This window comes from Grampus griseus (assembly GCF_964374135.1).
Source record: "Grampus griseus genome assembly, chromosome: 4".
Taxonomy (NCBI): domain Eukaryota; kingdom Metazoa; phylum Chordata; class Mammalia; order Artiodactyla; family Delphinidae; genus Grampus; species Grampus griseus.
The window spans coordinates 114948767-114974002 of NC_138997.1; the positions used below are offsets into that span (position 1 = coordinate 114948767).

Genomic DNA, 25236 nt, shown 5'->3' on the forward strand with positions numbered 1-25236 from the left:
TGAGGCCTTGGGAGGATTAGAAGGCTCCATGAAACCATTTGGTTTACCAAAGCATGAACAGTATGTCTCCCCTTTCCAGGTAAATGTAATCTTGGGATAAGCTGGTCAAGATTTGATTCCTTTCTGAATTCATAGTTTTGGAATTTCAAAACTAAGCCCAAATCTTTCAGATTTCAAATATCTCAATTCCCAGGGGGGTAGGGAATGTTCATTAATGTTGCACAAATAGAGATTGTATGAATTTTCAGTACCTGTATTAGATACTGGAATGTTACATTCCGCTGTATTAAGAAACAGAATAATCCTTATTTTTATAAATAACAAATACTACTATGGTGGAGTTTGGGGGAGGATTTTGGAGGGAAGAGGGAAAACGAACCAAGTTTAACAGATATTTTTTGATGAGCCCTCAATAAATGAACTGAACGCGTATTAAAATACTCCAGATTCCTGGAATGAAAGGCTAAGCAAAGCCATCATTTCACAGACCAGATTTTCCAGGGAACACCTTGGGGAATGTGCAGAAAATTGAGAAACCCGAAGCAGCAGAAAGAGCATGCCAGCCACCAGTGTGCTGCTCTCCTTCCCCAATACATCAGGGCCTTTTTTGTGTGACATGCTGCCAGGTGTCCAAAAGCCATGGGTAATGATTGCTAATCTGAGAGATGGGCTCAATCTAAATGATGCACCAGAAAATGTATCTCAGTGTTATTCAGTGATACTGAATGTCCAGGAAAGAAGGAAATAAATCCAGCGTGTAAAGAAAATCCTTGAAGAATAATTGGGCTTAAAATTACTTTCTTATTTCCTTCTCTTTTATAGATGGAGAGCTTTTTCAAAAGATATCCAGAAGCTGGAGCAGGAGAAAAACCTAGGAAGCAAGTGCTGGAAACAGTGAAAAACAATATCGAATGGCTAAAACAAAACAGAGACACCATAAGAGACTGGTTTTTTGATTTGAATGGTTAATGTGTTCAAATTATCGTATTTTAATTTTGTGACTGTATTGTTTCTCCCGTTAAATATTTGGTGGCCTAATTTACAAGCACTCTGGAGGGAGTCTTATACATAGATACTGCTTTTGCTAAGTACTTTAAATTGTTCCTCTTTGTTTATGAAGATACTAATAGAGTAGTTAAGGTACTCAGGGATTTCTTCTAAGTGTACTTCATAGGAGATTCTTTACAAACTGAAGAGAATTTAAGAGCCATTTTAATGTCTTTAAATATCATTCTTTGTATCTTAAATCTGTGAAAATAGAACAATTTGGTCTTAGCTTTACATTTTTTGTACCAAAGAAAAACCACTTAATCTTCTCTCTTGATTGATTTTTAAAGTTTAAATACCAGTACTTGAGGGACCAATAGTATCATCTTAATCTTTATTTTATTATTCAGAATTACACAGATCTAGTATCATTGTATTCACATATGTTTTTACTCCTTTAAATCCTATCAAAGTAACCTGGGCTTATATTTTACTCTAGGATTGCATGAGTTAGCCAAAGAAATGCCTGACTGTTGCCTTTGTTCCCATAATATCAAAAAAGAACTCTCCTCTCCTTTTAAAATAAATTTGAACGATTACCTTGAAAAAATACATTGTTTTCCAGTGTCACTTTACTCTTGAATAATAATGACTGCAGCATCCCCCAAATAGTTTAGCTGGAGGCAAATAAGATTCAAGAACCCAGTCTTTTTCATGCTTGGTACTCTGTCATCTTGCTCCATTCCCTACAAAGCTCCTTCAAATAAGCTATGAAATTAAAGGGAAGATAGTGCTTAACTCTACTCCATGGATTTTAGGGGAAAAGGGCTAAATAATTGGAAACTGATTAGGAAAGAGAGAAGGCTGATTATTCCATAAAACTATATGGAATTAGAATTTAGCTTTGACCTAACCTAGCAATCTAAGTGTGAAAATGAGGAAACCCATGGATGTCTCCAACATGACTCTGCATATGTGAGGATATATCTTCTTATATATAACTTTTATGCATAAATCCTTAGATCCTAATCCATACAGAATAGCACTGATCAAATTTATATTCATGACTTGATTAAAGACATCAATTTTGTAGAAGCTGGTGGCAAGAACATGTTTAACATGGCACTCGATGCCTAGCAGATCCACAATACAAGTCCAATAGGCAGAAAAGATGGTAAATTACTATGTTCCAATCTGCTATATCTGGAAATCTAAATTTATTTGGAACCTTCAGAAGTATAAGATAATTTAAGATTGGTTTGATGATAATTGAAGCACATGGGAACAATCAAAATCTTTGCTTTGACTTTACATAAAAATGTGCCCTAATCAAGGACTCTCAAATTTTGTAACCTTTCCTATCGCTGTCTCTTAATTATCACTTTTCAATCCACATAGCTAAACTGGCAAATTCAAATGTAGACTGGAGGGGAAAAAAAGACAAAAAAAGAAGAAATTTTCAGACTAAAACTTTTAAAGTATTATTTTAAATTACTTCAGAAGAAAAAAACACATTAACATCATAAATCATCAGGAAAAAAAAAAAATCCCTAACTTCAAATTGACCGCAATCAAAACCAGCACTTGAAGTCTATGTATTGTATCAAGTGGACAAATAAGGAAGTGGGATCGTTTATCCTTCTGCTTTATGTAATAAATTCTTAAAAGAAAAATATAAATTTGAGGGGGATGGTAAATGAAACAGATTCCAACTTGCCTACAAGTCATTCTGTTCCATTCTACTTTAAGCACTAAAACTGAGAATGAATTGCTTAGTTCTCTTTAGCCCACGTGAAAAAGAACTGTGCACACTTTGCTATGACACCACTAGCTAATCAGGCCTTTCTCAAACAGCATCTGGTTTTTAAAAGGCTGATGACCAGTAGACAGATCTATGCCAAGAACAGTTTGCTACTGTGCTTTCTTGGTTGTGTCATGATTTTTACAACGAAAAAATTTAGTACATTGTATCCAAAATTAAACCACGGTAAACCATCAACTTTAAAGAATTAATTGGAAGAAATGATCAGCAAAGTCATGTAGCAAGAAGCAGTGCCAGTAATAATGATTGCCTCCCCCTAGGCAGTTTATTTCTATATTGCAGATCATTGCTGTGCACCCCCATAAATATAAAGTAGGAGTTTAAATAATAAACTATGAATATAAAAGTGACCAGCAGGGAAGTTCTGGGAAGCAGAGATATACAGCTGGGTTGAAGACAATGGTACTCCTACAGTTACCCTCCATGTTGGTGAAGTGTTAATCCAAAAATAGATAAATATTAGGTGGGAACAAAAATCTAGAATGGTAATTCTCAAAGGGGATTAAGAAGCAGGGAACAGAAGGAAGAAAGCAGGATAACCAGTGGAGCTTTCCAAAGCTTTGCTAAATAATGATAATAGTGATAGTAGTAATAATACTAATACTCTAATAATATCAACCTCCTTTTTATACCAAGCCCTGTTCTACACGCAAGCACTCCACATACATCAATTTATATATTTAAACTTTACAAAAACCCCATGAGGTAGGTACTGTTAATATCGCCATTTTACAGATGGAGAAACAGACAGAGAAGTAACAAAACTTGCCCAAGGCCAAAAAATAGTATCTGGCATAAGCCAGGATTTGAACCTAGTCAGTTTATCACCAGAATCTATGTACTTAACCACATATTAAAGTAGAAACATGCATTTTAAAATTAAAGTGACCTGAGTTTGAATCTCAACTACTTGCCTTTAATCTCTCTATTGTTCAGTTTCCTCATCTATAAAGTGGGGATAAAAATAATCACTACCTCACTGCGTTGTTGTGAGGATTAAATGCAAAAATACATGTAAAGGACGCATGTATGGGAAATGATAATCACTCAACATTAGATGCTATTATTGTTACTATTATGATATCGCCTAGTCCCCATTTAAGACACCCGTTTGGAGAATAAAGTTGGGTTCAGGAATAACCAAACCTAAGCAACTAAAGGCACTAAGGAAAGGCAGTGTGTCAGATTATGTTATTGTTCATTAATAGTCACTGGCCCTCCCTGGGGAGAATTCCATTATCTTACCCCACTGAAGTCTAACATGGGTATGTTGCTTTTGGCTGGTGAAATATGAATAAAAGTGATCTATGTTGATTTCAGGCAGAAATATAAGGAGTCAGCACATGTTTTGCCATTTTTCTTCTGCCACCCTACATCCAGCAATGTTTCATATAGAGGCTGCTCTGTTAGCCTGAATTTCAGAATGAAAACAATGAAACCGAAAATTGGTTCTTTGAAAAGAACGACAAAATTGACAAACCTTTAGCTAGGCTGACCAAGAAAAAAGTGAGAAGACTTAAATTACTGAAATCAGGAATGAAAGAGGAGGCATCACTACCAAACCTACAGAGATAAAAAAAAAGAGAATATGCATAACCATACCCCAACAAATTAGTGTTGTCAACAACTTAGACAAAATGAACAAATTCCTAGAAAAACAAACTATCAAACTGACTCAAGAATAGAAAATCTGAACAGACCTATAACAACTGAAGAGATTGATTTAGTAATAAAAACAAAAACAAAAACAAAAAACTTCCCACAAAGAAAAGCCCAGGACCAGATGCCTTCCTTAATGAATTCTACCAAACATTTAAAGAAAAATTAGCACCAATCCTTCATAAACTTGCAAAAAATAGAAGAGGAGGGAACTTCTCAATTCATTCTATGAGATCACAGATACCAAAACTGATACCAAAACTAGGCAATGACATCATAAGGAAAAAAAACCCCAAACTACAGGTCAACATCCCTTTCGAATGTATACACAAAGATCCTCCACAAAATATTAGCAAACTAAATCTAGCAACAAAGAAAAATGGTGAAAGACCATGACCAAGTGCCAACTGGAATTTACCCAAGAACGCAAGATTGTTTTGACATATGAAAATCAATCAACATGATATACTATGTTGATGGAATAAGGACAAAAACCACATAATCATACCAATGGTGCAAAAGAAGCATTTGACAAAATCCAGCACCCTTTCATGATAAAACAATCAACAAGCTAGGAATAGAAGGGAACTTCCTCAACCTGATGAAGGGCACCTATGAAACACCAACAGGGGGCCTCCCTGGTGGCGCAGTGGTTAAGAATCTGCCTGCCAATGCAGGGGACACGGGTTCGAGCCATGCCCAGGGAAGATCCCACATGTCATGGAGCAACTAAGCCATGGGCCACAACTACTGAGGCTGCGCTCTAGAGCCTGCGAGCCACAACTACTGAGCCCATGTGCCACAACTACTGAAGCCTGCGTGCCTAGAGCCCATGCTGCACAACAAGAGAAGCCACCGCAATGAGAAGCCTGCATACCGCAACGAAGAATAGCCCCCGCTAGCCGCAACTAGAGAAAGCCCACGCACAGCAACAAAGACCCAATGCAGACAAAAATAAATTAATTAAAAAAAAAATAAAGAAACACCAACAGCTAACATCATACATATAGGTAAAAGACTGAATGCTTTGCCCCTAAGATCAGTAACAGGACAAGGATGTTCTCGCTTGCAACTTTACTTAACACTGTAGTGGAAGTTCTTGCAAGGGAAATTATGTAAGGAACAGAAATAAAAGACATAGAAATTGGAAAAAGGAGAATGATCTTTATTATCACATGACATGATCTTGCACATAGAAAATCCTAAGGAATACACACACACACACAGACACACAAACATACACATGATTACCACTAAATGTGTTCAGCAAAGTTGCAGGATACAAGGTCAATATATAAAAAGTAATTGTATTTTTATATACTAGCAATGAAAAATAAGAAAATGAAATTAAAATTAATTACATTCCAAGACCATCTAAAAGTATAAAATACTTAGGAATAAATTTAACAAAAGAAGTTCAAGACTCGTAGACCTAACACTAGGAAACACTGTTAAAAAAAAGTAAAGATCTAAACAGACAAAGACATCTCAGGTTCATAGAATGGAAGACTTAATACTGTGAAAACGGCAATACTCCCCAAATTGACCTACAGATTCAACATGATCCCTAAAAATTCCCAGCTTGCTTTTTTGCAAAAACTGAAAACCTGATCATAAAATTCGTATTGAAATGAACACAGAATAAATAAAAGAATCTTCAAAGTAAGAACAAAGTTGTAGAACTCACGTTTCTCAAATTTAAAACTTACTACACAGCTACAGTAACCAATACAATGTGATACTGCCATAAGGACAGATATATAGGTCAATGGAATAGAACTGAGAGTCCAGAAATAAATACTTATGTATATGGTCATTTGATTTTTGACAAAGCAATACAGTGGGGAAAAATAGTCTTTTCAATAAATGATGCTGGGAAACTGGATATCCACATGCAAAAAAATAAAGTTGGACCACTTTCTTACACCATACACAAAAATTAACTCAAAATGCATCATAAACCTAAAAAACTACAAAACTGCTAAAAAATAAAAATTAAAAATGCAAGTAAATCGATCAGGAAAGTGATGACAACCCTATTTGTAAATCAAATATCTGATTAGGGACTTGTATGCAGAATATATAAAGCACTCTTACACTCAATAATAAAAAGACAAATGACCCATAAAAAATGAGCAAAAGAATTGAATAAATATTTCTCTAAAGATAAACAAATATCCAGTAAGTATATGAAAAGATGCTCAACATTACAAACCAATAGTGAAATGCAAATTAAAACCACAATGAGATACCACTTCACACCCACTAGGATGGCAATACTAAAAAAGACAGACAATAACAACTGTTGGCAAGGATATGGAGAAATTGGAACCTTCATACATTGCTTGTAGGAATTTAAAATGCTGCAGCTGCTTTGGAAAAGTTTGTCAGTTCTTCCAAATAGTAGACATAGAGTTAGTGTTGGACCCAGCAATTTTACTCCAAGGTATATATCTAAGAAAAATGAAAACATATGCCCACACAAAAAGCTGTATGCAAATGTTTATAGCAATATTATTTGTAATAGTCAAAAATGAAACAAATCAAATTATGAATGGATTAAAAAAAAGATGGTATATACCTGTAGTGCAATATTATGGAAAAGGAATGAAATTCTGATACATGATATAACATATATGAACTTTGAAAATCATTTAATTGTACACTTTAAACGGGTGAATTTTATGGTATTGTATCATGTCTCAATAAGATGTTTTTAAAAGCCACCCAGAAATTGAAAATAGAGAAAGAATATCCCCAAATACACAAAATCAAAACAGAGATACCATTTTTCACCTACCAGATCAACCAAAACTAAAGAGATTGGTAAAATTCACTTTGATGCAGGGATGGGGAAGTGGCCCTCTCACCACAGCTGGTAGCAGTGTGGATTGGAACAGTGTTTTAAATGGGAATTTGGCAACATATTTTACAATTTTAAATATGCTTTTCCTTTGACCCAGCAATACAGCTTCTAGAGATTTATCCTTTAGATGCTATATAAAGACATTCACATGGTATACAGGGATGAAAGGATTTTCACCTCAGAGCTCCTGAAAGTGAAAAACTTATAGCAGTTACTAAACTTGTTAAATAAATTATGATGTTCCCGTACACCAGAATAAGATACCAGCATTCCCATTCCCATATGCTCTACCTTCTCCTCCATTACAGCTGAGCTCCTAGCTAAGGCCAATGCACTAGGTCTCATCTTTGTTCAACTTCCCAAAGCACTGCACTAATAAATCTACGTCCTCTCTCATACCATCAGTGTTTCCTTATCTACTGGATTCTTTGCATCAGGAGGGAACCATGGTATTATTTTCCCCCAAAATAACCTCCCCTCCCAAAATCTCTTAACCCTATTTCTCTTTCCAGATCTCTCCTACTTACTGCAAATTTCTCTAAAGAGTTGTCCATTCTTTTTTAGAGGAGAATTTAGCAGAGACTATCAGATTTTAAATGGGTATGCCATCAGACCTAGCAATTCCAATATCAGGGATCCCTTTTAGATAAATACTTAGAGATATTCATTTATTCATTCAACCGATATTATACAGCATTTGTTATGTCCAAGATTTTATCAGCAAATAAAAGACAAAAACAAAACAAAACAGAGTTGTCTAGGTTCATCTAAAATTTCTCCCTTGAGCCCATTCTAATCGGGCTTTAATCCCCACCATTCCACTTAAAGTGCGTTTGTGAGGTCAGGACTTGCTAAATTCAAAAGTCAATTCTCAGCTAACTGATATCTGACTTAATCCAAAGTTAAATTTTAAGACTTCTAGACAAATGAAATGGACTATATATTCTTCAGATAACCTCTCAAAAATACTATTTTCAACTGAGTTTTGATGTTTTATCAAAATAGTAGTGAGTCTGAATACAGATTTTCTCTCCTGTTATTTTAACAGACAAACTGAGAGAAATGTTGACATATTCTTATGAAAGTTGAGAAGCAGCTGTATGAACAGACTTCCATTCCAAAAGTAGAACCACTGTACAAAGGTAAGATTTTCCCAGATAGATAATTTTGCATCTAACACATAGGCTAATTATTAAGGTCCAAAATTATAGGATGTAGAGCATGGCTCCAGTTGTTTTAGCCTGTAAAAGATTTAAAGAAAATATTGCTAAGCTTCCTCCTCAGCTATCTTCTCTTAGGGGAAAAAATAAAACAACTCTTGATACAGTATCATAAAATCTATAACTTTAATTAATATACCTTTGCAATCAACACTTCAAGATAAATTAAAGATGTATTATAATTGGAAGGATCTATGTCAACATTATGACAATGATTATCCCTGAGTGGTGTAAATGATTCCTACCCAAGGAATTAAAGGTCTAGGTATAAGAATCAATAAAAGCTCAAATAAATGTATGCTGTTCCTGAAAAATTTACCCACAACATGACAATAAGGAGATTCAATGCTCTGATTTTTCAGGAACGTCTAAACTTGAAATACTTCCAGGAGGAAGCTATAAAAAATTTAGACAAAATTCCTGGTAAACTAACACATGCATAATTTGGGGTAAGTAAAGGGCTGTGCTTTTTTTTTTCTTTCAAATATACAGTGATAGACTACACTCTGGATCCAGCTAAGATCAGTCAATGACTGTATATAAATTATCAAAGTTTAGGTTAAACTTTTAAATCAAATGTGCAGTCATAACTTGAGAACAGAACAGAGCAACATGGGATCTACAACATTTTCAGCAGTTAGCTGAGAAGAGTCCTAGTGGTCAACTGGGATCTGATCTTCTAACCTCATTCACCAAATTCATGCTGCATGTAACACTGCCCCAGAATCTACCCTAAGTTCTGGTTCTGACTGCCATGCTTAGATTCTCTCACGTGGACGTTTTTATTTTCATATTTCATGTTGGTATTGGGGAAGGAGGGTCTTTAATTTGAAACAATAAAGAATAAGATTTAAGTATACAAGTTCCAACATGGGCACTTCGATTTCATATACACCTTACAGATACGGCCATAGTTTTAGTTGTGCCTTGTTTTGTTAACTGCCAATATTTTTCAAGCCAGACACTGTCAATAGATAATAGGAAATTATAAATATTAAGTCAAGGGTGTAGCTATCCACAAAGCAAACTCAAGAATTAGGGTGATAAGGACTTCCCTGGTGGTGCAGTGGTTAAGAATCCGCCTGCCAATGCAGGGGACATTAAACTCTAGAGCCCGCGAGCCACAACTACTGAAGCCCACGCGCTCTAGGGGCCCCCGTGCCGCAACTACTGAGCCCGCATACTGCAACTACTGAAGCCCCCGTGAGCCTGGAGCCTGTGCCCTGCAATAAGAGAAGCCACCGCAATGAGAAGCCCGTGCAGCACAACAAAGAGTAGCCCCCGCTCACCGCAACTAGATAAAGTGCGTGCACAGCAACAAAGACCCAATGCAGCCAAAAAAAAAGAATTAGGGTGATCTTTGGATTATTTCAGAGATGGTAGAAGAGAAAGATTCTTTCTCGAAGTTTTCAAGACTATTGATGCAAGTGCTATAAGTCCCTAGGAAATTTCTCTGGCAAGAATCCCTTTTCTTTCTCCCCAAATGTTAGAAATGAATGTATTTCCAACACCTAATGTGTCCTTCAATGCAGAGGTATCTTCTAACGGAGCAAAAGTACTGACACTTCTCTGCCCCTTTACTTCTCCCCTCATATTTAGAAGTAGGACCCTTCTCTGTCTCTTTACTCACTTCTCCCCTCATATTTGGGGCATACCTGGGTCAATTCATACTTCTTTTCTCTTCTAGGAGTCTACCTGTCCAGAGAGTGCAATGTTCTGATACGTTTTCAGAAATAAAACAAACTTAGCAATAAAGGCTCCCTGTGGGGTAGGGGAAGTGGACATGAAGTTGCCCAGGGAGTCGTGGCAGAGTGGTGCGTCTACCTAATTCTCTGGGTTTGTTACTTTTACTGCTTACGAAGCTATGTCCTCCAACCTAGTCTTTATCTATAATAACTCCTTATTTGTCTCAGTTGGCTGAGAATTCAGCTAGGAGGAAGGAGGCATACAAACTGTTGATGGATTGAAACTTGACACCAACATGGAGTCCATCCCAGGGCTGCACGAAACTATATCTGCTCAACCACATCAGCTAACCGATGTACTATGTGAGGTTTTTAGATAAAAGTAGGGCTGTTTGACTAGCATTTTTCAGAAATATTCCCGATTTTCTACTATTTGCCTCTGAAGATACATCTTTAAATGTATATTAGTAAACAGAAACTGTTAGCTTTAAACTGATATTTTAAACAAAAGTTGGCCTTAAACAGTAATTTAAAGAGTTGGCCAGACTTCCATGATGGCGCAGTGGTTAAGAATCTACCTGCCCTGATGAACATAGATGCAAAAATCCTCAACAAAATACTAGCAAACAGAATCCAACAGCACATTAAAAGGATCATACACCATGATCAAGTGGGGTTTATTCCAGGAATGCAAGGATTCTTCAATATACGCAAATCTATCAATGTGATAAACCATATTAACAAATTGAAGGAGAAAAACCATATGATCATCTCAATAGATGCAGAGAAAGCTTTTGACAAAATTCAACACCCATTTATGATAAAAACCCTGCAGAAAGTAGGCATAGAGGGAACTTTCCTCAACATAATAAAGGCCATATACGACAAGCCCACAGCAAACATCATCCTCAATGGTGAAAAACTGAAAGCATTTCCACTAAGATCAGGAACAAGACAAGGGTGCCCACTCTCACCACTCTTATTCAACATAGTTTTGGAAGTTTTAGCCACAGCAATCAGAGAAGAGAAGGAAATAAAAGGAATCCAAATCGGAAAAGAAGAAGTAAAGCTGTCACTGTTTGCAGATGACATGATCCTATACATAGAGAATCCTAAAGATGCTACCAGAAAACTACTAGAGCTAATCAATGAATTTGGTAAAGTAGCAGGATACAAAATTAATGCACAGAAATCTCTGGCATTCCTATATACTAATGATGAAAAATTTGAAAGTGAAATCAAGAAAACACTCCCATTTACCATTGCAACAAAAAGAATAAAATATCTAGGAATAAACCTACCTAAGGAGACAAAAGACCTGTATGCAGAAAACTATAAGACACTGATGAAAGAAATTAAAGATGATACAAATAGATGGAGACATATACCATGTTCTTGGATTGGAAGAATCAACATTGTGAAAATGACTCTACTACCCAAAGCAATCTATAGATTCAATGCAATCCCTATCAAACTACCACTGGCATTTTTCACAGAACTAGAACAAAAAATTTCGCAATTTGTATGGAAACACAAAAGACCCCGAATAGCCAAAGCAATCTTGAGAACAAAAAAAGGAACTGGAGGAATCAGGCTCCCTGACTTCAGACTATACTACAAAGCTACAGTTATCAAGACGGTATGGTACTGGCACAAAAACAGGAAGATAGATCAATGGAACAGGATAGAAAGCCCAGAGATAAACCCATGCACATATGGACACCTTATCTTTGATAAAGGTGGCAGGAATGTACAGTGGAAAAAGGACAGCCTCTTCAATAAGTGGTGCTGGGAAAACTGGACAGCTACCTGTAAAAGAATGAAATTCGAACACTCCCTAACACCATACACAAAAATAAGCTCAAAATGGATTAAAGACCTAAATATAAGGCCAGAAACTATCAAACTATTAGAGGAAAACATAGGCAGAACACTCTATGACATAAATCACAGCAAGATTCTTTCTGACCCACCCCCTAGAGTAATGGAAATAAAAACAAAAATAAACAAATGGGACCTAATGAAACTTCAAAGCTTTTGCACAGCAAAGGAAACCATAAACAAGACCAAAAGACAACCCTCAGAATGGGAGAAAATATTTGCAAATGAAGCAACCGACAAAGGATTAATCTCCAAAATTTACAAGCAGCTCATGCAGCTCAACAACAAAAAAACAAACAACCCAATCCAAAAATGGGCAGAAGACCTAAATAGACATTTCTCCAAAGAAGATATACAGACTGCCAACAAACACATGAAAGAATGCTCAACATCATTAATCATTAGAGAAATGCAAATCAAAACTACAATGAGATATCATCTCACACCAGTCAGAATGGCCATCATCAAAAAATCTAGAAACAATAAATGCTGGCGAGGGTGTGGAGAAAAGGGAACCCTCTTGCACTGCTGGTGGGAATGTGAATTGGTTCAGCCACTATGGAGAACAGTATGGAGGTTCCTTAAAAAACTACAAATAGAACTACCATATGACCCAGCAATCCCACTACTGGGCATATACCCTGAGAAAACCATAATTCAAAAAGAGTCATGTACCAAAATGTTCATCGCAGCTCTATTTACAATAGCCCGGAGATGGAAACAACCTAAGTGCCCATCATCGGATGAATGGATAAAGAAGATGTGGCACATATATACAATGGAATATTACTCAGCCATAAAAAGAAACGAAATTGAGCTATTTGTAATGAGGTGGATAGACCTAGAGTCTGTCATACACAGTGAAGTAAGTCAGAAAGAAAAAGACAAATACAGTAAGCTAACACATATATATGGAATTTAAGAAAAAAAAATGTCATGAAGAACCTAGGGGTAAGGCAGGAATAAAGACGCAGACCTCCTAGAGAACGGACTTGAGGTTATGGGGAGGGGGAAGGGTGAGCTGTGACGGGGCGAGAGAGAGTCATGGACATATACACACTAACAAACGTAGTAAGGTAGATAGCTAGTGGGAAGCAGCTGCATGGCACAGGGATATTGGCTCGGTGCTTTGTGACAGCCTGGAGGGGTGGGATAGGGAGGGTGGGAGGGAGGGAGACGCAAGAGGGAAGAGATATGGGAACATATGTATATGTATAACTGATTCACTTTGTTATAAAGCAGAAACTAACACACCATTGTAAAGTAATTATACCCCAATAAAGATGTTAAAAAAAAAAAAAAAAAAGAATCTACCTGCCAATGCAGGGGACACAGGTTCGAGCTCTGGTCCAGGAAGATCCCACATGCCACAGAGCAACTAAGCCTGTGCACCGCAATTACTGAGCCTGCACTCTAGAGCCCACAAGCCACCACTACTGAGCCTGAGTGCCACAACTACTGAAGCCCGGGCGCCTAGAGTCCGCACTCCGCAACAAGAGAAGCCACCGCAATGAGAAGCCCACGCCCCGCAACAAAGAGTAGCCCCTGCTCGCCACAACTAGAGAAAGCCCGCGTGCAGCAACAAAGACCCAACGCAGCCAAAAAAAAAAACATTAAATTAAACTAAAAAAAAAAGAGTTGGCCAAGTCCTAACTGAATTAGGCCTTAAACTTTATCTTGAAGGATGAGTAAGATACAGCTAGAGGAACACAACAAAGTTGGGGGGAAAAGGCCAGAGTTTTTAATAAACTTGATATAATGTAGAAGAGAGGAAGGGACGAGGATCACAAACCTGAATTTATGTATAGGGTCCAGAATATGTGAAGTCCTGAAAGTTAACTTGAGGCCTTTATCCCATAGGCAACTAAGGAAACTGTCAAGAGTTCAGGTAAACTACTTCATGGTACTGCTGCCTCGGCATCATTTTGTTTGACCAAGTGGCCTAGAGGGACCTTAAACTGATACAAGCCCCTCATGCAAGCACACACCCTAGATAACAACCCACAAAGTCACAAATTAAGTTCCTGATATGACTCCCTCAATAGCCCTTGTAACCAACAGTCTACCCTCCTCCTAGGACCTTGTGTGTTTCTTAGATAAAACCCCCATGGAACTTACCAAAACCCTGCTTTCGGTCGGAACTGACCAATTCTGCCTTAGCCCAGGGAACCACAAAGCACTCCACCCATGAACCCTTACGAAAGCATGTTCCCCAGCTCCTATTGTTCTGTCCGCACTCTGCCTTGACCTCCCCATGCGGCCCCTCAAGACATGCCTTGTATTTCCTCCAGGACCTGTGAGCAATATACTCCTCTCTTCCAGTTTCTCTACTGGTCTGTTGTACCATGATTCACCATCCAGCACCCTGTGCTCTACTTAACAAATTTTACTTTAACAAAGTCATGGCAGAACCACTAAAATTTTTTTAATAGAGAAATAAAGTACTGAAAATAGGGCTTCCCTGGTGGCGCAGTGGTTGAGAGTCCGCCTGCCGATGCAGGGGACACGGGTTCGTGCCCCGGTCTGGGAAGATCCCACATGCTGCGGAGCGGCTGGGCCCGTGAGCCGTGGCCGCTGAGCCTGCGCGTCCGGAGCCTGTGCTCCGCAATGGGAGAGGCCACAGCAGTGAGAGGCCCGCGTACCGCAAAAAAAAAAAAAAAAAAAAACTGAAAATAAAGAATTAGAAATACTAATTTGATTTTTCTACTGTAAGGTGTTTAGAAGTAGAAAGAGAATCAAGTACAACTAAGTGGGAAGTTTGAAGTGGTGAGAGCCTCACTCAACAAATTGCCTTCATTTCCTGCATCACCAATTTTATTTAAAGCAAAAGCCTATGACTAGTCTCTACTTGGTCACCTACTATTCACTCATCAATCCACCACATCATAATTTTTGCATCTGAAATGGTTCCTGCTAAGTCAATGGGCATGTTTTCATTCCTTATCTTACGTGAACAATCATTAACAATCAAGATAACTGACCACTCCTGTATGAGTTTGCCAAAGCTGTCATAACAAAGTACTACAAACTGGGTGGCTTAAACAACAGAATTTTGTTGTCTCATAGTTTTGAAGGCCAGAGTCTGAAATCAAGGTGTCCGCAGGGTTGTTTACTTCTGTGGGCTGTGGAGGAATGATCTGTCCCAAGCCTCTCTTGATGGCTTAGATAGCTATCTTCATGTTCACATGGCACTCTCCCTGTGTATCTCTGTGTTCAAATTTCCCCTTTTTAAAAGGATACCAGTCATATTGGATTAGGCTCACCCTAAAGATCTCACTTTAACTTGACTACCTCTGTAAAGACCCTATCTCCAAATAAGGTCACATTCTGAGGTACTGGGGGTTAGAATTTCAACATATGAATTTTTGGGGTGACACAACTGAACCCGTAACATCCTCCTTCTTGACATCCTCCTCCCTGGGCTTCCTTAGAGCTCTCTCTCTTTCTCTCATACATTTCTGACCACTCTTTCTTGTTCTTTTTCTGGTTTCTCTTCCTCCACCTGCCCCTTAAGTGTTGATGTTTCCCAGGTTCTGTACTCCTTCCTATTTTTTATTCCACATGTTACCCTTTGGGGTGCCACGCCTGCATGACTTTAACTGTTGTATATACAGAGATGCCTCCAAAATCTATACCTGAAAAATCTATATCCCTTACATTTGTCAAATCCCACAGAACTTTACAGTACAAAGAATAAACATTAATGTGTGCAAATCAGAAAAAAAAATCATTTAGGAGGTCAGAGGATCCCAGATTGAATACAGAATGTGACCAAAAATTACAAATTTATTTACCACCTCAATGAATGGGGGGGGGGGGAAATATGCTGACCTCTGTAACTGTGAAAATGAGTGGATTCTATAAGACTAAGGGCAGAAGAAACTATATATAAGCACTGTATTTTAGTTGATAAAGTTGTTTCCCATAGAAGTTCTGGTTAACAATTCTGACTCTGCTATACATATCTGGTGGAACTGAACAATTCAGCAAATGGATGGCAGATGGTGGGAGCCAGGTTTTGCACTATGGGAATGAGAGGTTACAAATAAGGAAGGGAAGGGGGCTAGAATGATCCATGTGATAAATGGATTCGAGTTTGAGGCATCAGTATGAACTCATGTTTAGCTTCATACGGAGACAGATGGTTGCATACAGAGATATTTATAGATATGTGTATATAGAGAGGTCAGTATACACACATAGCTTTCCTTGTTCTGTCAGCTGACAGACTAGAAGCAACAACACCCCAGTAGTACTGAGCACATTTAGCACCCATATCTTGATTTCTAATACTGTTCTCCAAGAAAAGAAACCAGGACTCCTTGGAAAAATGGCTGATCTTAGGACTAGGGCAGGAGGTATACAAGATGAGTCTGGAGCATCTTATAATGCCAGAAAGTAAGGAAGTGCTCAAAAACAAAACAAAACAGCGCATCACCATCATGGAGGTATGTAAAAGAGAGAGACACAGAAACCAACTGAAAGAGCTCCCAATGGCCAAAGCTGGACTAACTGATAGATGAAGTAGTACTGAATTATAACCCAAAGTATAAAATAAATAACCATGAGTCCACACTGACATAAATAAGTGATTAAATAAATTAATAAATGGGGAAGAGTACACAAATATCCTGTACAGAAGTCCACATAATTGATGTAGATACTCCACCCTCAAGGAGGTGGAGCATAGCTTCCCTCTCCTTAAGTGCAGGCTATGCATAGTAACTTCCTTCTAAAGAGTACAGCATGAAAAGGGAGAAAAAAGGCAACTTTAAGGTGGAGACCCTGGCAAACACTACCTCAGCCAGGTGTTCCACGTCGACATCACTGATAAATCATGCTGTTAGTATACACCTTTGATATGATGTGATGAGGTGGCACGTCACGGCTCTGGTCCTTCTCCCCAAATCCAGAACCCTCATCTAATCATAAGAAAAACATGGGGCAAATTGCAACTGAGGGACGGACTACAAAATATTGATACCTGACTGGTACTCAAAACTGTCAAAGGCATCAAAAACAATAAAAGTCTGAGAAATTGTTACAACCAAGAGGAGCCTCAAGGACATATAACAATTAAATGCAATATGGTATCCTGACACAGAAAAGGAGCAATAGATAAAAATGAAGGAAATCTGAATAAGTATGGAACTTAACTGATGAAAATAAAATTTAAGAACTATTTATCAAATATATGAATGATTCCTTAATAGTACCCTTGTTCTTGCTAAACTTCTTCAAGCACGATGAATTAGAAAGATGGCTTTGTCATCAACCAGACCAGATCTGATCTCAGCTTCACCCCTCGATAGCTGTTGGATCCTGAACAAGTTATTTTTATCTTCACTAAGCCTATCTCCTCATTTTAAAAAGGTGCTAATATCTGCTCCATAAGACTTGTAAGGATAAAATGAAATAACTGTTCATAAAACACCTAGCACACCTAGTAATTGGCACATAGCAGGAGCTCAATAAATGCTAAAATCCATCCCCTTTGCAAGTTGCAATGAGACCTGGAAGTCAAAAAGGGCAGGTCTTGTATATCATGTTGAAAGCTGAATGTTTACTTTAAAACTCATGTTTCAGCTTAATACTTTGCCATATGACACTTAAGTGGTGGATCTCACTTGTCAGAAATTAGAATATTTTGAATGCAATATGCCTCTGATGAGAAATAAAGCCTCTCTCAGCTGTCGGAACTTTTCATAAATCTTCACCTTGTACTCATTCGTTCTTTGCTTATTTGAGACCTAATTATATCTTGCCTATTTGAAAAGTCCTTTCTGCATATCCCTTATTTTATTAAAAAAGACAGCGGGTAAATGACAATAACCATTTAATTCACCATAATGGTTAATAAGAAAAGTGATAGACACAATGCATTTTGGTCATGAATTGTGCCTTAATAAAAAGCGAGTTTTCTTTCTAACTGCATAAAAGGAAATTCAGTAATAGCAACCAAAAGCAACCCAGGCCTACCTACATACCATGCTGAAATACAAGAGTAAAAGCCAAAGGTAAGAGTGTCTTCCTTCTATTTGGATACCAACAACCAAACAAACAGAATTGATATGAGCCCAAAAATATATGATAATAACAATATTTCTTAAAAGAAAGAACTGTTAGTGGGAAAAAGACATCAACATGTGAATAGCAAAGCAATGCAATTTCCAAAGTAGTAACTTCCCGTTCCTTATTGACTGTGATTAGTCCTCTCATGTTAAGAATTAAGAGCAGCCTCTAGTGGCAGGTTAAGGATTTTACAGAATGCCCTCTCAGAAACCAAAATGCCTTCTAGTTCTTTTACTATTCAGTCTGAGCAGAAAGTATCAATACATTTCGTCCAAGGAATACGGGGAAGCTCAGAGCCAAATATGCTAATCAACTTTAGCCAATAATAATTTCACCCCCACTTTGAGTCTTAATAGTCATTTTATTTGTATTCTTTTCCGTATGTGTAGTTTTAAAAATCAAATCAAATTCTTTGTAGACAGAGATAGACTATTAACTGAATGGGCTATATCTGAACCATTGGCGGGGGGAGAGGGGTGCCGTATTTAACTGTAAGGAACGAAAGGGCTAACAAAACCTCAATGAAGACAGATAGATTTGATGAAATGAAGTCCAATTCGTACTTAGCCTTTCTATCTCCCTAAATCAAGGGTGATCAAAAGCAGAAATATTCTGAGGAAAACAGAAATATCTTCTCCATCTGAGAAACAATGAACTTCCCTGAATCTCATTTCATCTTTTCAAAGGGGGCCCTTTTCTCGGACAGTGCAAGAGAAAGGCCGGGAATATACCAAATAAATGTCTTCTGGTTTTATACCCCCGCCCTTCTCCTTCCTCTGAACTCTTACACACTCAACCAAACCCTTGATTTCTCTCTACTTATGAAATTTAAATAAATAAGTAAATAAAATGTTCTTCCTCCTCAGTTACTACTACAAAGGCACCGATGTCACCTTTGGACACTCATCGTCACTCAACGAGCGGTGCTGGGATGTGAGGTTTGCCCATAGTGATAGCTCAACCGCTTTGGAGCAAACCAACGTTCAACACTCCACACAGGGACAACCAGAAAGCTTTAAGTACGTTCAGGGGCAGCCATTCTTTAAGTTTCCACAAAGGACAGAGCCCGGGAATTGGGAAAGTCACTGAGAGCTGTGACACGAACTGCAGACTGCGAGTAAGACGGAGGTCACTCTCCGCCCAGTTGGACGTAGGTCGTCTCCCTCGACTTGTAATCAGGCCCCACCGTTTGGGAACGTGTGGGACGGCGAAGGCCGCAAGCGTCGCTCGCCTTCCCGGTGTATGGATACCCTTCCCGTTCTCTGAAGCCTAGAGCACCGTCTGCTCCGCTCCTTCCTGGCCCGGCCGCGCCGGGGTCGCGACGCGACAGGACGCAGGCTGGCAAGGCCTGAGCCGAGCCCGGCGCCCGCACACCCGGCCCGGGGCCCGCCTCGCCCTCCACCGCCCACCAGTCCCAGGCCGGCCTCGCGCGCAGGACCGCGGGCCTCCCGCTCCGGCCCAGGCCTCCTCCAGTTCAGAGCGCCGCTCCACCTCGGAGCAAGGAGCAAGAGGTGCGCGCGGAGAGGCCGGGGGCGAGGACGAAGCTGCAGGCTTTTCAGAATTAGTGGCGCAGTTGGCCTTGGAGGGAAGGGAGGAAGGCTCGAGAAAGGCAGAGGTGACTGAAACCCTGAGCATGACCTACCTAACTGGGCTGCCGGCACCGGAATCCCCGCTTCACCCAGCGGGCGAGCGGCCGAAGGGGGCGCGGGCGCGGTCGGCGGCGGCGTTCGGGGCGGGGCTTCTGCTCCGGGGGTCCGGGGAACACCGGGAAAAGCCGGCCGCAAGGGTTCGCGAGACCACGGTTGCACCTAGCCTGGGCTCAGTCATGTCTCCAAGGAAAAGTCGCTACTGGTTCCTTCACTTGAGAAAGAAGAGAAATTTGTAAAACCTTGACAGGCCCCTTAACGCCCATGAGTTCCTCCTGAAATGACTTCCAAGAAGAGTTAGTCATAAAACAATATTACCTTCTTTCATATAATTAATATAATCATTTAATTTTTAGAGTTTCTCTGTTTGTCTTTCACAGGTGCTTTCAAGTAAATCAATCTAGAATATATTTTATTATATTTTATTTATTAAAAATTCCTACCTCCTCATGGGAGTGCTGCGATGATAAATTAATGTTTGCTAAGCACTTGGAAGGTGAAAACTACATAAAACTTGATGGAGTCACTCTGTTATTATTGATACAGAGAATAATATGATGGGATTGGTAACCCATACCATCTGTTTTATTAACTGAAATTACACTGTAAAAAGGTTTTGCCTGTTTAGGCAAAGTGGTCAAGTAGAGAAATAATTATCCAGGTAATTCAAATTCCCCAGAAAATAGAATCCTGCTTTGAAAGAAAAGTGAGTCTCCTGACTGATTTCGTTTTGTTTTGCTCTATTATTATTGTCACATTTAAATTAATTAGTTGTATAAATGTAATCACCTGCATGACTTCACAATTTTAATTTCTCCTTCCTGTGATTTAAAATGAATTATTTGAAGGCCAGGCAGGTCTTGCATTAACAAACTGAGAATTAAATGGTGCTCTTCCTTTCACAGCAGCCCGACTATTTTACTTTATTTTAAGGTATTGTAATAGAAATTTAAATGAAACTCCAAAGAATGTCAAATATTTTTATATCTGTATCATTGGTTGCACAGCATTTCTGACTAGCAGAGAGGAAAAAGGTTAAAAATGTCTAATTTTTCTGAGGTATATGGCAATCAGAGCAAAGACAGGCAGTATGTCTAGAATTAGATTTCTAGTTAAACTTACTCTACCATAATCTAACTATTAGGACAATTGCTTTAAATCACCCTCTTTACTTTGCTGAAGTTAACATGGTCATAGCCCTGGAGATAACTTGGCACCAAATGTGTTTCAAAGTAATCCGAAGAGTTTTAGAAATAAATTATCTTTTCGATGCAGGTTTTTTAAATGTAGTGTTCTGAAATATCCAGAAAGCAGCTCTAATTGATCATTATGAAACTTCCCTATATTCAAGCACAGAAAACATTAAAAGTTAATACCGCAAAAGCAGGCCAGACCACTATCATCAACCTAATAGTCATTATCATTTCTATCATTTGTTAAATTACTCAGTGCAACCGTGCCAGAGATTGAAGTAATACTGTGAATTCACTAGAGGGAGCAATTCTTTTTAGTAAATTAGTATTACTTATTATATATTTAGTAGTCCTAGAGTAGATCTGGACATTTAACATAATTTGAGAATAAAAATATGCAGATTCAAGAAGGAGATCTCAGCGAAGATGTACTGTCATTTCAAGAGCTGTTTAGAGGTTTTCTTACAGCATCTGATGAGAAAAGAACTTGAAAACACAAGATAAAGTCCAAGGTAGTGATCTTCAAGCTGAACATCTGTCAGCATTTCCATTTTGTTTTAATTTTCACACATTCATACTTTTAGACCAAAAATTACTGCCTATTAAAATTGGCATAGCATCTGATCCATTAAAAGTTCACCAACAATCACAGTAACAATAGCTAGTTTCCAAGTGTCTGGAATAAGTGCAAATAAACTCCAGATTCAATTAAACAAAGACACTTACTCTAGTTAGCAATATGTGACAGATGTTCAGACCTATTCACATTTCTATTATACATTTCTATTTTTTAGCTGTTTGTGACTTGACATCAACAGTTCATTTACATCCTATTTGATATATTTCATGCTTGGGATTTTAACCAGAAAAACATTTATTAATTCCATATTAATTTAAATATTAATTTAAAATTAATATGAGTTAATAAATAGTATTTATACAACTGTGCCTAACTGTATAAAGTTTTGAATTACCTATAAAATGTTAATGTTTAATGATACAGATTTGACCCTTGAAAACAAAATATACTGAGTTATCATTGAATTAATGCCAAACTTAATAATACTAATGATGCTAATTTTTTTAATATTTGTTTTATTTCATTTGTAAAATAATTAATTCAATTCCTATTTAGTGAATTTCTACCTGGTGCTGGATACTGTTAGAATCTGAGGATACAAAGATATATAAGATCCAGGTTAGCTCATAATTTAGTGTTTGTTTTTAAGAAAAAATTTCCCCAATAATTTAATTACATTTATGTTAAATTAAAAAAAAACCCTATGTCCTTAAAAAGTTCCCTCAAATCCTTTACTGAAAGGAATGGCATTTCTGCCTTTTTTTTTTTTTTTAATCAGTGGGAAACCATCATAAGAGCTCAGAGCTAAAGAAAAGTTTTAGAGTCTTATGTGACATGTTTAGACTATAAGTGATCAATATTAGCACCTCCAAGTCAAGTATTTACTAGTATTTATTTGCATGTCGATGGGCCAGATGTTCTCCAAACTGCATTCCCCAAAACACTTTTTAAAGAAATGCAGTCTGAATACTTGTGCTATTGAATTGATGGTTTTGATCTTGCTTTACTTAAAAATGAATAAAGAGGATAGGTGACCCATGAATCCCTGGTAATGGTCAGTGTATTCCACACTGAATCTCTCTTCTTTTCCATTATACCATCTGAAATAGTATGTATTTATTTCTTCACTGTTGTTTTAATGCACGGAGTTAACCATAGGCTTTTATAGCTATAATAATGTATCAAAGTCTCTAGGAAATTATATTCTAAAATATGAAGATGCATGTTCTTTGTTGCACTGATAGTGTTATTTCAAATATTATCTTACTATGAATTAAACTGTAAATATCAGAGCCACAAAGGAAGAACTGTAATTAATATATTAAGGCTAAGGATTATACAAGTTGAGAATGAATTAATTTTAAGTCAAACACTGAAAACTTACTTTAAGCTGTGACTTAAAGAAAAGGGATATTGAACTTTCATAAATATTCTGTATGCCAATAACAATGAGACATTTTGATATTGGCATATGATTTATAAAGATGGTTGAGAAAATAGAAATCCATTCATTCTACATTTTAAAATTTATTTTCTTTTCAAAATTATAGGGAATTCCTTGGCAGTCCAGGGGTTAGGATTCCACGCTTCCACTGCAGGAAAAAAGATAAAATAAAAATTATATGAGGTTAGTTTCCATTATAGGAAATAAATACATAGCTATAAAAAATTATACTCCATGTACAAAGACATTCAACGTTTTAGTTAGTTTATATTATAATGTCCTTAACACTAAACCTTCATAGGTTAACAATGCCTTTCGAATTAAAAAGCCTGCAGCCTTTCTAAGAAGGGAAATAAATACATTAATTTTTCAGTAGTTTAAATATTTAGCATTGTCACATATAAGTAGCCATCCAGTATGAAAAGTGGGTACTCCTATCATTATCAGAAATATACTTTCTTATACATTTTCTAGATTCTAAACCCAGAACAATTCAGTTTTTAAACAAACTGAATTTAATTGCAATATATGTTGAAAATGAGTGTTCTCCATTCTTCTTAATAATTAAGATTACCTCATTTACCACCACAAAAACAAATTTATACCTATTTGGAAAGCCTTGTCCCTTTGCTTTTTGTGTATTTGCAGTTTATAAATGTTAATCCCAGTGGATCCCAGGGACTGGTGAAGGCTCATAGGCTAGAAACATTTTGTAAGAAGTGAAAAAAGCAGACATTCCCCCTCAGTTATAAAGCAAAGAACTTAAGAACTTTGAACTACAATCTAAAAATCTTGGCATATTAACTAAGAGTTTGAAAGGCAAGTATCCATGTTCAAATGTTGATATATTTATGAATACTTTGCCTTATATATTTTTCTACTTAATCTATACTGGTAATATAAAATAAAAATAATGATGATGGAAAAATAACTTGGGAGGCTTAGCCTCGGGGATCAATGATAAGAAAAGATGTTGAACATGAGCTTTTCCTAAGACAGCAACCTAAGAATGGGCTTTTACATTCCCTGGGAAGAGCTCAGGACACTGAGCCTGTGTAACATCAAAAAAAATGTTTACTTTAGGCTTAAGGTTGGCATTTTAATATGCATTATTCAGTGAACATACGATCACTGTCTTAATAAATTTGAGAAATGAAACTTTTTTTAAAAAGTATTTCACAATTATCAGAATCTTCCTCTTCAAAGCACAGTAGATAACAAATCAGTGTTTGCATAACATTCATATATGTTCTACATAAATATTAATCCCAATTTATAGATGGTAAAACTGAGAAAAGATTCCTTAATAACTTCAGAGACAATTGGAAAAGAGTATAGTTTTGTTTACCACATTTCTGTTTAAAGAACTATTATTACATTAGACAAAATTATCTAATAAATAAAGTGTTGCAGGCATATTGTTTTTATAATTGTAAATATTTTCCCAGCGGTAGTTCCTAAGATATTTTTTAAGGATGAGGATATCAACTCATCTTCTGTGTATGTTTTTGTTTTGTTTAAGTATAGTTGACTTACAACATTATATTAGTTTCAGGTGTACAACATAGTAATTCAATATTTTTACAGATTATACTCCATTTAAAGTTATTATAAAATATTGGCTGTACTCCCTGTGCTGTACAATATATGCTTGTAGCTTATTTACTTTTTACATAGAAGTTTGTGCCTCCTGTGTAGTTTTTATTTTTATCCCTCCAGAAAAAATAATATAGCTCTTAAGAAACCCCAAAATTGTGAGGATTACATTAAGAATTAAGAATCCTCAGATCTTTTCTGAACTCTGTCATCAACAATTTTATGACTTTGCTTAGTTGATTGAAAGCTTAACACTTACAAATATGGCATATAATGGATCCTCTGGATGTTCCTCAAACAGTAGATAATGAAATGACTCCCAGTGGAGAAAATGATTTTTGCTTACCTTCTTTGTACCTTGTGATATGCAAGTTGACTTTGAATCTTATAAATCAATCTAATCCACAAGGTTCTGCTTTAAAGTGAGGCCAAAACTAAATGTGAATCTTAGCTTCAGAAAATACATCTATCCCAGAGAAGTTTTTTTTTTTTAATCTTCAGGACAAATTAGGATCATGGAGGTATCTTCCTTCTGTAGTTGTCCCTCTGGTTTGTTTCTAGAGGCTCACGTAATTGGGAAAACAA

The 25236-nt window shown here is 37.2% G+C and overlaps 1 protein-coding gene and 1 long non-coding RNA gene across 2 annotated transcripts in view; one reads left to right on the forward strand and one right to left on the reverse strand.

The window, feature by feature from the left end:
* ENPEP (glutamyl aminopeptidase) overlaps nucleotides 1-1599 on the forward strand; it is a 109320-nt gene extending 107721 nt beyond the window's left edge. The window contains exon 20 of the mRNA XM_082653865.1: nucleotides 823-1599. Coding sequence (XP_082509991.1) covers nucleotides 823-969 — 147 coding nt within the window. The 3' untranslated portion in view covers nucleotides 970-1599. The remainder of the gene's footprint in view (nucleotides 1-822) is intronic.
* The window catches only part of LOC309822157, a 163660-nt gene extending 143777 nt beyond the window's left edge, over nucleotides 1-19883 (reverse strand). Inside the window, exon 1 of the long non-coding RNA XR_014296710.1 lies at nucleotides 19835-19883. This is a non-coding gene — a long non-coding RNA (uncharacterized lncRNA). The remainder of the gene's footprint in view (nucleotides 1-19834) is intronic.
* Nucleotides 19884-25236: the final 5353 nt, after the last annotated feature.